Source organism: Papio anubis, chromosome 17 (assembly GCF_008728515.1).
Source record: "Papio anubis isolate 15944 chromosome 17, Panubis1.0, whole genome shotgun sequence".
NCBI classification, from domain to species: domain Eukaryota; kingdom Metazoa; phylum Chordata; class Mammalia; order Primates; family Cercopithecidae; genus Papio; species Papio anubis.
Genome location: NC_044992.1, coordinates 45,591,618 through 45,604,813, shown reverse-complemented (window position 1 = coordinate 45,604,813; position 13,196 = coordinate 45,591,618). Strand labels below are relative to the sequence as shown.

General features: G+C 56.9%; 1 protein-coding gene across 13 annotated transcripts in view; it reads left to right on the top strand.

The window, feature by feature from the left end:
• Window positions 1-13,196, top strand: part of SRCIN1 (SRC kinase signaling inhibitor 1) — a 74,486-nt gene that overhangs the window by 28,996 nt on the left and 32,294 nt on the right. For 4 of the 13 annotated variants that reach the window (XM_031657590.1, XM_031657587.1, XM_021929143.2 and 1 more), the window contains exons 3-7: window positions 856-954; window positions 7,649-7,672; window positions 11,454-11,649; window positions 12,232-12,430; window positions 12,860-12,953. In XM_031657590.1, the coding sequence (XP_031513450.1) occupies window positions 856-954; window positions 7,649-7,672; window positions 11,454-11,649; window positions 12,232-12,430; window positions 12,860-12,953 (612 nt within the window). Of the gene's footprint in view, window positions 1-855; window positions 955-3,006; window positions 3,157-7,648; window positions 7,673-11,453; window positions 11,650-12,231; window positions 12,431-12,859; window positions 12,954-13,196 lie in introns of those variants that run through there. The other 9 variants (XM_031657588.1, XM_009190463.4, XM_021929139.2 and 6 more) reach the window with 8 other exon arrangements.

The window sequence follows — 13,196 nt, the reverse complement described above, 5'->3', positions numbered from 1 at the left end:
GGGAAACAGGTCCTAGAGGAATCTGGAAGGATGGTCTTAGGTGTGGGGTGGTCTTGGGGAACAAAGCGGGTGGAGTCACTTCCACTAAGATACAGAAAAGAAAGATATGCTGTGGGATAGAAACAACTGGGGGAAGGCTTCTCCTGCCCAGCGGTTCCTATTTTTGTGAGGTAGGTGTGACACCTTCAGTGAAGAGGGGACGAGAGCTGGGGAAGGGGAGATGGTAAGGAGCAGCTTCCTTGCCAGTGTGCAGAGGGGCATCCAAGAATTGGACACGAGGCCAGGCACAGTGGCTCATGCCTGTAATTCCAGCACTTTGGGAGGCTGAAGCAGGTGGATTGCTTAAGCCCAGGAGTTTGAGACCAGCCTAAGCAACATGGCTGTCTCTTAAAAATATATATGTATTTTTTAATTAGCTGGGCATGGTGGTTCGTCCCTGTAGTCCTTGCTACTCAGGAGGCTGAGGTGGGAGGATCACTTGAGCCCAGGAGGTTAAGCCTGCAGTGAGCCGTGATCGTGCCACTGCACTCCAGCCTGGGAGACAGAGTGAGAACCTGTCTCAAAAAAAATAAAGTGGAGATGAGGATTTCAGGAATGTCTGATAGGGAAGGCCCTGCCCTGGGCTCAGGGAACCCCCAGGTCTAACAGAAAAGGCAGACATCCAGAAACAAAGCAGGGCTCTAGTTAGAGAGATACCCAACCTAAGGAAAGGACTTGCCAGCGTCGCTAGACCCCTCTGCAGTATGAGCTCTGTGCCAAGGCTTACCCCAGGAATGCCCTTCCCTCCCAGTCACAGTACCCCAGCGGCTCCTGCCCGCTTCCCCTAATGGGGTGTCCCCCGCTTCGCACACACAGGTTGGCGGCTGGACCGTGGACCCCGTGTGCCTCCTCAGCTCCCTCTGCTCCCACCTCCATGGCGACTCCGCCCCCTCCGGGGCTGGCCAGCCGGCCCAGGTGAGTCACCCACCTCCACCCCACCCCCCAAGCCCATGGTGGAGTTTGGCTTTGGGGAGGACTTTTTTTTGGAGGGGGGGTGTTCAGGATTTTTATTTAGCAACCTTTTCTCTTTGGTGTAGGAGCCCCTACTTTCAGGAGACTTCTATGCCCCATACTCACATCTGCCCGATGTCTAATTCCCTGTCACTACCTCCCCAAGCCTGGTTGACTTTGGAGAAGGAATTTTTTGAGGGAACATACTCAGGATTTTTAAAAAAGTTTTTGTATCCCTTTCTCCTTTAAACAGAAATCCCCTGACCTTGCCCTGTGGGTTTTATGCCCTCCTCCCACTGAGGACCATCTTATTCCCCTCTCCACACCCTCCCCTTCGTTTCTGAGCAGATCCAGCCTTCCCCAGATGTCCCACCATCAGGAAGTTCTGCATGAAGTCTCTCTCTCACCCTTCTTGCTAAGTTCATGGCTTAGTCTCTAATTTTTAAGAAGACTTGGGTATCAAGTCATCTGTTCTGAACTTATTCCCCTCTTCCTCATCAAGCTTTGATGTCCATTATGGGAAGATAGATCTTAGCTTAGACAGGGGCACATGTAGGCAGTATACTAGGGGCCTGGGCTCCCGGCTAGGCCTGGACATTGCTATGGGAGAAAAATAGGCATCTGAGGCCCAAAATAAGCATCAGAGTTGCAATGGGGAGGGGACAGCCCAGGGGAGGACTTGACTTGAGGATGTTCAGCTGTAGGAGGCAGAGGAGGGATAGTGGCAGGGAATCCAGTGGAAGCAGAGTGCTCAGGTCCTTACACACCCTGCTTCCCCCAGAGGACAAAAACGCTTGGCTTTTTCAAGGAGAATGAAGAGAAAGAAAATTGTGACCACCAAGGAAATGACAGGCCTTCAGAGGGAGGATGTTTTAGCCGAGTGTAACTCAAGTCTAGTAACAGATTGGCATGCTTGGCATCACTCACAGGGCATTCAGCCCAATTTCTTTCCCAGTTCCCAAGCCCCATCTTGGCTGAACTTTGGGGAACAGGAATGTGTCTGCCCCCAAGGCTTGATGGCAAGTGGGACAGACTTGTCCTGAATGGCCAAGTGCATGGTGGAGACCAAAGTGGGGCTAGGACAGGGATGGTGATAGGACAGAGGAGGATGTGATATGCACAGGCAGGGTTGGGGTGCCTTGGCTGCCCAGAGGTCCTCCCCAGATGGAGCGTCTTGGGGCTGTGATAGGGGTTGGATGATGGACAGGAGTGAGGCTGGACTGGGTGAGCTCAGTTGTCCCAAGTCAGGGGGCTAGGGGGCTGGGGATTTTGGCCTGTCCACATCTGGGATCTGCTCTGATGGGGGAAAGGGGGGCGCTTGAGCAGACCTTCTCCTGGGGCTCTGTAATTAACCAGGAAAGTGTCTGTGCATAGGATCTTGTCATCACTTGGTGCTTATCACACTCCCTGCCCCTAAGGCTGAGTCTGAGGTTCCCTTTTGTCAAGTGCAGGACCAGAGACTTTGGAAAGGCCACAACCACACAGCAGGGCAGAATCAGAGGCCATCTAGGAAACTTAGGCATACTAGGTCTCCCAGACTTGGCTAGGGATCAAGTCACGGGAGAGTTAAAGGCCAAAGGTGCACAGTGAAGACCCCGCTGGGGAGAAGCTGTGAGCTCTGAAGGTTGAGCAGGAGGCAGAACACTGTCCTCTCCCTGACCCTCCACCAGGCGGGACCTTTAGGGATGGGAGCAGTGAAGAGGATCCTGGGAGGGGACCAGAGGTTGGACTCCAAGCCACAGCCCCTCCCCCGGCTTCCACCAGGCTGTCTAACCTCCCTCCCTCCTGCTGCAACCCGAGTCCCGGGCGCCGGGCCGGCGTATCGGGTGACCGCGGCGACGCAGCCACCAGCCTCCGCCGCTCCTCTGCGGGGCTGCGCCGGCGGGGCCGCGCCGGGGGAGGGGGCAGCGAGAGGGGATGTGCACGGCGGCGCGCCGCGCAGCGCCAGGTGGAGTCGCGGTTACCGGGGCGACCGGGGCCCGGGCCGGCACGGCGGCGGCCGCGGCGGCTCTCGCATTGCAGCAAAGGGCACCGGCGGCGGCGGCCGCGGCTGCGGAGGCCACCAGGGGAGAGAAGAGCCCGGGCGGGTGGGAGTAGGGGCCCTCCCTCCCCCGCCGGACGCAGGACCTGGGGCTGGGGACCCCGCGCGTACACCTGTGGCCGCAGGTAAGGGGGAGCGGCTGTGGGGGCCGGGATCGCCGCCTCGGGTTGGGCGAGGGGCGGGGACACGGAGATGGGGGCCCGCTCCGCGGCACCGAGAGCCATCCAGGGGTGGGGGACGCCCAGGCCATTGCAGGTTCCCGATCCCTGAGAAACGCCTCCTCCCCTCCCCCACTGCATTAGGTGCCTTCGGCGTGGGCCGGCCCCCACTCCAAAATCAGGCTGGCGCCCCCTCCCCCAACCTCGGAAAGTCATGACCTTCCCGGGGTGCGCCCTCGCCCCCAGAGTCCCACAGCACCCCCCGCACCCACCCACACACACTCTGCATTGGGAAGGAGATGAGGGTGTCATCTGCACATCTGGAGGAGAGGGTCGTGCATATACATCGCGGTGGGGGCAGGCGCCCGAGGGGGGGCGAGTGGCTTAGCCCCAGCCGGGGGGACGAGTGTTTACACGGACTCGTGTTCATGGGAGTTGAGAGGTGGGTGTGTGCACCGGTGCAGCAGAGCCAGGGGATTAAGGAGCCGGTGCGGACCCGTGGGTTGCTCTCCCTCCTTGGAAGATGCGTGGTCGGGGCTTGAGGTCAAGAAGGGGTCATGCGCTCACTGAGCCTGCTGGGGATGCCTGCCCAGGGGAGGAAAGAGACCTCAGCTGGCTGGGCCAAGCCTCCCCAGGGGCCCTAGCCCCTCCACTCCCAGGGCATGAGGGCTGAGGAGGGAAAGACCGGCAGCAGGGGAAGTAGGAACCCGGCTACCAGTGGCTAGGATGGAGGAGAGAGGAAGGGAGTTAACTCCTTAGCTCCCAGAGGGAAGAAGCTGTTTCCTCTTCTCACCAGGAGTTTGAGGACTCCCTGGCCTGACTTCCTGGGGCCTTGAGAGACGCTCCCCTCCCCCGTTTCTCAAAGCCTGGTCCCTAGGGTCCTATGCTTCCATCTTACCCTCTTAGAACACCTCTCATTTTGCCCCAGCTCCTTTTAAGATTCCTCCCCACAAGTGGTTGCCCCTGCTGGGGTCTCTCCTACTCACTTCTTTATTTATTTCCCCCTTTCACTGTCTTTTGGGAAGGTGAGACCCCCTCCCTGACTATGGCAGAGGGGGGCAGCTTGGCACTGGAAGATTTGGCTTGGAGTGGACAGCCAGACCTCTCCTGACCCTCCTTGCCCTCTGCCCTCCTAACTGGGGGGTTTCTGGTGTTGGGAAATTCCCAGGGAAAAGGCCCAGAAGGCTGAGCAGTGCTGGGTGCCAGGAGATGGAGGGAGTGGTGCCAGACCTGAGCATTCAGAGATCCCACCCTCCACTCATGGCTCGGTCCTATTTTATTGACATTCATTCATCGTTACATACTTGTTGAGCGCCTGCTATCCACCAGGTGCTACTGGGCACAGCAGGAGGAACAGATACCCTGGAAAGGGGTGAGGAGGTAAAGGGTGCTGGAAGTTGGAAGGAGAGTGACTAGGAATGTCCCACCTTAGAGAACAGGGCAGGAGCCGTTTGCTCTCAGTCACCCTAGTCTGTCCCATGGGTTAAAATCTTGGAAAGAGACAGAGAAGGGGATGGGCGATATCCCCGGAGGCCTCCCCCACCTCAGTTTATCTCACCAGAGACACTGAGTTGCCAAGAGACTGTGGGGTGGGGCCACCCCTGGTTCGTTCCTGGTGGGGCCAACATGAAAGAGGATCATTCTTCCCACTTTCCAGAGGGAGGACAGATGATGGAGGGGCAGGATTCACTCACGTACTCTACAGATCAGAGCCTGAAGCTCCATATTTTGATCTCAACATCTCTCATGCATCCAAGTGACCAGCACAACCGCAGCCCCTCGTCCATCTTTATCCTTTGAGGGGCTTGACTGGTCTTTCCTATGGCACTGATGCCACTCAGTCCTCTCCCTTGGCTGCTGCTAGTGATATGTCCCTTCCAGGTGACTGCCCCATGGATGTGCACAGCCTTGGGACCCTGGGGCAGGCCCACGTGGAGGCCATAGCCAGTGTGGCTGTGGCTAGGCCCTGTCCTTATCTCTCTCCCAGGACAACGAGGTGGGCCCCAGTCATCCGAACAAGGTACCCTGAGTCTGATGTGTTGACACTGGTGGCAGGGTGGGAGACAGGACATCTTCTATCTCTTTTGCATCAGAGGTCACCTCCCTGACTCATGATTTCTGGAACATGATAGGCATGGGACAGTGGCACCCTGATCAGGGGCTTTCTCTTTGTACATGGGTGGCTCTGAGGCCATGTGTGTGTGTGTGTGTGTGTGTGTGCATGGTGTGTGCATTGCTTTGTGTGTGTTTCGATAGCCGGGGTGCGTGTCTCACTGTGGGTGGGCACCGTGTCTCTGTTTCTGTGGCTGCAGTGTTTTGAGGGTGAGTGTGAATGCTATCAGCACCTCTTGTCCTCTGTGACTGGCTGTGGTGCTTGTGAGAGTGTGTAAGCGAGGCAGGGGCCTGGAGGGAGGGGAACACATTTGTGTATGAGTGGGGGCGGTCTATGTGTGAATGTCTCTGTCTCTGAGTTTCTGTTTGTTTCCAGGGCTGTTTCTGACTGGGGAGCCCCTCTCTCAGTAGGGGGGTGTGTGTGTGTGTCGCTCTGGGTGTCTGTGGAGATGTCCTTATCAGAAGATGTGTCTGAGAGTCTGGGCTCAGCTGTGAGTGAGCCTGCATGTTTCGGGGAGCTATGGGTGGCCCATGTGTGTGCCACCCGTGCCTGGTGTCATAGTAGTGGTGGGTGAGGGACTCGAGGCCTTCTCTGCAGAGCAGTTCTTCACCGCTGGGTCTACAGATGTGACTGTCCTCAAAACCTTCCGGTGCCCTCTGCCTGCCCCCACGTGTCCACTCCCTTTGCTACCCCTCCCCTTCCCCAGGCCACAGTCAGCTGCTGCTGGAGCCTGTTACTTGGCCCCTGGTCACCCCTACCCTCAGTACCTGTGGGCATCCCCTAGCACCACTGGGGGTGGCCTCAGTCCAGAGGTGATTCCAGGCATTGGCTGGGACACAGACTACAGACTTTGTTGTCCCCTTTTCCTGCCTGGTATGTGACTGTTTGTTTGTTTGTTGTTGTTTGTTTGTTTTCCAGAGCGAATGTTGGGGGAAGGATGGGGATGATGGCTTAGGAGGGGGTCCTGGCAAATAACCCGCTTGGTCCCAGCCCCAGCCCAGTGTCACCCCTACCCCAAAAGTCTGCCTTAGGTAAAGCCTCCAGCCAGAGTGTCCCTCGACTCAGCCCCTTCCAACTCCTCCCTGCCAGGAAAGCATTCAGGTGGCCCAGGACACCCTGGCATGGTGTTTCTTCCCCCAGGGGCGCCCTGGATGTCCCTCTCCTCTGCCAGTGGCTCTAAGGCCTGGGGATGTTGTCTGCTCGTGCCAGGCACCCCCGGGCCAGGCCATCTGCTGCCTCCATCTCCCTGCTGAGGCTGGCACCGGTCAGCAGGGTGCCTCGGCTTTGCCAAGAACCAACCCAGCCCCAGGGCTGCTCCTTCCTTGTACTAAGCCATCTGGAAGGGCCTTCTGGTCTCTAGGGAAGGTAGGGCAACCCTCGGTTACTGCAAATGAGGGGGACTCTCCAGCTTCCCATTCTAGAGATGCTAAGAGGGATGCGAGGAGCACTCCTCAATCCCAGCCAGCCACCGTCCCCAGTCTCCCCAACTCCCTTCACTGCCCCCAGCTCCCCAGCCATTGATTGCCCAGTGAGTGAGGTTCCTGGCATCTGGCTGCTCTGCTCTGTAAACTAGATCCATTATGCTGTATAGGCCTCTCTCTCTTGGCCTTGGCCCCTAGCCCCCCTCCTCCGACCCCTGCCCCATTCACCCTGATCCACCCGATCCACTCCTGCCCCAGGGTCTAGTTCTGATTCCACTCTGCTCCATTCAGACACTTTCTGCTTGTCCACCCAGAAGTCTAAATACTTTCTCTCAGCAGTTATGGCCACTCATCATCTGGCCTCAGCCTCCCACTCCCCACCCTTTGCAGCCTAATCTGCTACTTTCCCAGCTGCACCCCAGCCAATGTGGACTAGCGACTTCCCTCAACTCCGTCTCCCCTTGTTTGCCCCTGGGCACTTGCCCACGCCATACCCCCCTGCCCAGCAGGCCTCTCCTCCCAGTCTCCAGCTGCTGGTTTTTCCAGACCCATCTCAAATGCCACCTCTTCCAAGCACTGTTCCCTGGCCTGCCATTTCTCTGACCCCACAGCTCAGCTTTGCCACTGCCTCTCTTGTGACTGCCTCATGGGTTTGCTCTATCACCATCCTGTGTGCCTTTTCCCACCGGTAACTCTGGGAGGAGTCGCTGTAGCGCCTGCTTGGGGCCATCCTGGGTATACCATGGTGTTCCAGGTCTCAGTAGAGAATGGATGTATCAAGCATGACTTCCTTCCTGCTCCTGGGAGGGTGGTGGGCCCTTGTCCTAGGGCTGAGTGCTGAGTTCCAAGGGTCTCTAACCTACCCCTGCCCCTCTTTTCCCCTCCTGAGCCCCCTCATAACCATCTCTTCTCTTATTTCCATCAGCAGCCAAACTACTGGAGTTTCAAGGTCAGTGTGTGATGCCTCTGCTCCCATGACAACTGCATGTGCTCTCCCTCCCCTGCCCCTGCCTCTCCCTTGCACAGGCTTTGCACTGGGGTGCGCGTCTGCACGGGCACCTTCTGGTATGGGCGGTGGGCCTTGAGGCTGCAGGCTGTGGCTGCTGCTTTGGGAGAGTCTGGGTTCGCCTGTCAGGGGCTTGGGGATGGAGTGGGAGTTTGGGCCACCCTTGCTGGGGGTCTGGGCTAGAAATTCTCAGTCCCCAGGCATCCTTAGCCCCTGAGGGGCATTTTGGAATGGCATACATTTTCCCTAGCCTGGAGAGACTGCTGGCTCTGAGTTAGGGACGTAGACCCTTGTTGTGGGCCCTCTTCTTTGAATTCATATCTCACCTCCCAGGGAGGCCCTGTAACTGTGATGGGTCCCTCTTCCTTTTCTTTCTCTCCACCATGGGGGCTGGTCAGTGTTAGGCAGGAGACTCTTAGTCCTACACCCTCAAGCCTTTTGTCTAAGTGGAGGGCTAAGCTCAGGGATAGGTACCTTCCTGCCTCCTCCTGAGCTCTGGCCTTTCCAAGCTGAGAGAGCTGTCTGCCCTTCCCAGGGTATCCTGCTGACCCCTGGGGGAGCAGCCTCAGGCGCCTGCTTGCCTCCTGGAGTCTCTGGCCTCCCAAGTCCCAGGCATCATGACAGGGGGTGGGAGGCATCCCACCCAGACTCCCCAGGTGTCTTACTTGCATGCATTCTTCCTAGCACTGCAAGAAGTCCTTGAATCAGAGAATCATGGAGTCAAAGTCACGGTGTCAAGCATAGCCTCTTTGGAGGAGGCAGTTGAGGGTAGTGGTTAAGTGCATGGACCCCAGAGCCAGGCTGCTTAGTGGTGAATTCCATCCAGTGTGCTGCTAACTAGCTTGGTGACCTGGGGCAAGTTACATATCCTGTCAGCCATGGTTTCTCCTCTGTAGAGTGGAACCACAATGTCTGCATCATAAAATTGTTGTAAAGACAGGAAAAAAAGGCCGGATGTGCTGGGTCATGCCTGTAATCCCAGCACTTTTGGAGGCCGAGGCATGTGGAACGCTTGAGCCCAGGAGTTCGACACCAGCCTGGGCAATGTAGTGAGAAGTTGTTGGCTGAGGAGAGAGGCTGAGGTGGGAGGATCACTTGAATATGGGAGATTGAGGCTGCAGTGAGCTATGTTCGCACCACTGCACTCCAGCTTGGGTGACAGAGCAAGGCCGTATCTCAGGGAAAAAAAAAAAAAAAAGAAAGAAAGAAAAGAAAGAAAGGAAAGAAAAGAAAGAGAAAAAAAGAGGGGATGCATGTTCCTGGCAGTGCCTGGCTCCTGGTGAGGTAGCTCACCTCATTAGCTACTGAATCATGGACTCTGCCTTGATTCTCAAACCTAGAAATCAGAATCGCCTTAGGAACTTGTCAAAAATCTCGAACCTCAGGCTCCAATCCCCAGAGATTCTGGTTCAGTGAATATGGGGTCCTGGAAAGGGTATTTTAAAAAGCTCCCAAGTGACTCTTTCCTAGTCTATGGACAACCTCTGGGAATCTCAGATCCACGAGCACTCCCTGAAACACCCTGGTGATAGGCGCTCTCTACCTCCCATGGCAACCCCTGTCCTATCTTTGGAGAGCTCTGCTTGACTCGCTGTTTTGTTCTTCTGCCATCTTCCTTATGGTGGGGAAGTCCTTCTGGATGTTTCACTTTCCTCTGCCCTATTGTCTCAGCCCAAGGATGGAGAGAAGTGGCAGCAGGTTTTCCCTCCTCTCGAGAGGGTTTTCTGTACAGGCTGTGAGAATGGAAAGGTGCCCATGGGGCTAGGAAGTGGTGGAGCATCTCTTCTCCCAGGGTTTCTGCCTTCTTGGCAGGCAGCAACCCCCAGGATCCCTGCCCTGCCTCCCTTCATTTGGACCCCTGTTCCACCTCCTTACTGGCACCTCACTGGTGTCCCCCCGGCACCATGGCCACCCCCTACTCTTCATCATTGCTGGCTGCCTCATGCTGCCTGAATTCTGTAGCCCCTCATCCGCACCAGCCTGGCAACCACTGACCTTTTAGTTGCCAGGCAACCCCATGACCACCAGACCAGACCTGGTTCCCCACACTGCTGCAGAGCTCCCCGCCCTTCAGCTGGGATGAAGGTGAGACAGAGGGGTGTGGGCTGGCACTGGTGGTCAGCCTAGAGCTGAGCCATAGCCTCTCAGTCACAAGCACAAGTGGCCCCTCCCTGCTGCCCCCGGCCCGTTTCTGTGCTGCCTTCCTCCTGCCAAGACCCGCGCCCGCCCAGTGGTCAAGGCATTGTGCTTGAGAGGGGAAGCTTCCTGATCCTCACATCTGATCTATTATGGTCCCCAAACCCTCAAGGCCACCTTGGGGACAGCTGGGCATACTGCCCATCAGAAGAAGACGCTCTCCCTTTAAGAGTGCTAATCCAATTGGAACATTAAATTGAGTTAATATGAAGATGGAGATTAATTAGGGGTAAATCAGGAATTGGGAAGAGAGGGAGCTGAAGAGGAGAATAAATCATTCCTTTTTAGAGATATTTTATTGTTGTCTTTTTTTAATTATAAAAGGAATCTATTCACACAGTTTTGTAGAGAAATCTATAAAGTCAAAAAAGGAAACTGTCAACCCTGAGATAACCAGTGTTAATGGTTTTGAGTGATTTGTTGTTAAAAATAGACAATTTGTTTTACAAAAAAATATAATTGGGTAACATTATTTCTTGACAGTATATGTATATGTAATACATATGTGTATATAATGCACATAACATGGAAAGATGTAGATCGGATTCATTATCTCACTCCTTGTACCAGTTTCTGTACAACCACCAGATTTCTTGCCCAGGGACTAGGGCAGAATGTCAGGGGCTGTGGTCCTGAGTGACATCCCCAGGTTTCAGCCAAAAGTAGGCTCTTAAAGTGTGGTTGAAATAATCCTGACTCCTCCTCCCCCACGGAGAGAGCCATCAAGCTATCCTGTGACATCCTTCCCTACCCCCAGCCAGATATCAGCCTCAGCTACAGCTTCAGAGAAGTGGCTGCTGTCTCTCAGAGGGTCCTGGGGGAGGTTGGCTGGCTGTGTGGCAGCATGTGCCTTGCAAGGAGGGGCTGAGGCCTGGCACATGTGTCATGTGTGCATGTGTGTCACATCAGACTTAACATGTGCATTGTGGGCACTGGGCAGGTCGTCTCAAATCCAGGTCCAGCTGGCTTTGAGAAGTTTGGGATAGTTTTCTCAGTCACCCTAAATCAAGGACATTCCCTCTGTCCAGCTCTGTCAGGGTCTGCATCCCCTCAAAGCTGGGATCCTGGGGTCCCAGCTCTCTTTGCTTTCTCCCTGGGCCCTGCTTGCCACCCCACCCCCACCCTCTGAACTCCATGAAGAATAAATTATCTGCTCACAAACCCACCACTTAATTAATGTCTGGAACTAATGCCCCAATTTGCTCAACTATTCCGCTGCTCACCTCGGTAACAAATTTGTGTTGTTGTTGTTCTTCGGAAGCCTGAAATAGCAGCCGTGCCCATGGCTCCCACTCACAGGGCCTCTTGTCTGTCTTCCCAGGGTGAGGGGTCCTTTGCCCACTCCTTACCTGCCAGGTGTCCCAGGGAGGCCAAGGCCGAGAGAGACTGGGGAACTCTCTTGTGGCCATGCCAGGAGTCTGTAATCTCTTTGGGTGTCACTGGCTGGCAGGACCTTCCCAGGCCTGGATATGGGCAGTGACAGGGGGTGCTCACCCTTGATTCCTCTTGCCCTGCCCGGCCCCTGCAGACCCGCAGCTCACGCCACACTCAGGGAGCCCAGCCCGGGCTGGCAGACCAGGCGGCAAAGCTGTCCTACGCCTCGGCCGAGTCGCTGGAGACCATGTCGGAGGCCGAGCTGCCCCTGGGTTTCAGCAGGATGAACCGCTTCCGACAGAGCCTGCCTCTCTCCCGCTCGGCCAGCCAGACCAAGCTGCGCTCCCCAGGTACTGCCTGCTCGGTCCACCCTCCCTCCCGGCACAGGCTCCTCCCTCTGCTCTTCACTCTCTGGAGCCCCCTCCTCCCCTGCAGCATGCCAGCTCGCCTCAAGCTCTGCTCTCTCTCCCTCAGCAACCCCAGCTCTCTCCATTTCTCTCTTGCCCTCAGCATCCCCACCCAACCCCTTTTCCTCCAAGCCTCCTCTCTCCCTCCTGCTTCCTTTTCTGTCCGTTTCTTTCATCCCTCCCTTCTCTCCCATCTCCCTTCTCTAACTCTCTCCAACCTCTCTCTCCATCAGCTCACTTCCTCTCAGTTTCCGTCCCACCTGCTCCTACCCCTACTTCCATTTTCTTGTCCAAATTCCTCCAACTGCCTGGAGTCCAGTGAGTGCCTTGAGAGGCTGGAGACCCGGCCTGGCGCCCCCGCCGGCAGCATGAGAGGTGCCTGGGTGCACCTGCACTCGGGGGCGGCGTCTGGCCTCAGACCCTGCCGCTGCGGGGCTGGCGCAGCTCCCGAAAGCTCCCCGCGTTCTCCTGGAGGGCGGCGTGGAGACGGCGGCAGTGACAGCGAGAGCGGTGTCTCCTTCGCAGGGGTGCTGTTCCTGCAGTTCGGGGAGGAGACCCGGCGCGTGCACATCACGCACGAGGTCAGCAGCCTGGACACGCTGCACGCACTCATCGCGCATATGTTCCCGCAGAAGCTCACCATGGGCATGCTTAAGTCGCCCAATACCGCCATCCTCATCAAAGACGAGGCTCGCAACGTCTTCTACGAGCTGGAGGACGTCCGGTGGGCGTAGCCCCAGGGGGATGCGGGAGGGCTTTCCCACACTCCTCCTCTGCCGGGTGCTGGACCCCGCCGGCCCTTCCCCAGCTCCTTCCTGACCCGATCTCAGCCTTTCCCCTCCCCTCCCAGAGCCCTACCGCCCCGCCCCCTTCCTGGGCCATCTCAGCCCTACCCCCTCTCTAAATCATCCACCCCCGCTGGTTCCCTTTGCTTTGAGCTAACCTGAAAATGGCGCCTGAGACCAGGACGAGGCCGGGGTGGAGGCTGCTGGGCGTGTGTGCTTGTGGCAGGCAGCCTGAGCGAAGGATTTAGGAAAGAGGGGGCTCCCGGTGCCTCTGGCCACCCCTCTTCTCTTGGCCGTGAGAAGCCACCCCTTCTCATTGTGCACGGCTGGGAGATGGGTGGTGACCCCCGTCTCCCCGCCTCTCCCAGGGACATCCAGGACCGCAGTATAATCAAGATCTATAGGAAGGAGCCCCTCTATGCTGCCTTCCCTGGCTCACACCTCACCAACGGGGACCTCCGGGTATGGCTGGGCATGCCCAGGGCATTGGGGAGGCTGGGCACATGGGGTCCAGGGGAGCAGGGTCTGGGAAGTTGTCATCGGGAACCAGGGCCAGTTTTGGAGAAGGGAGCATAGGGGCTGAAGGGTTAGGAAGAGCCCCTCTCCCACCTGCTACTTTCCTCTGCATTCCGGGCCTGTCCACTTGGGATTTTGCTAATTTGCCTCCAGATATTCTAAGGCCTCTCTCAGGAGCTGGAGCCACCG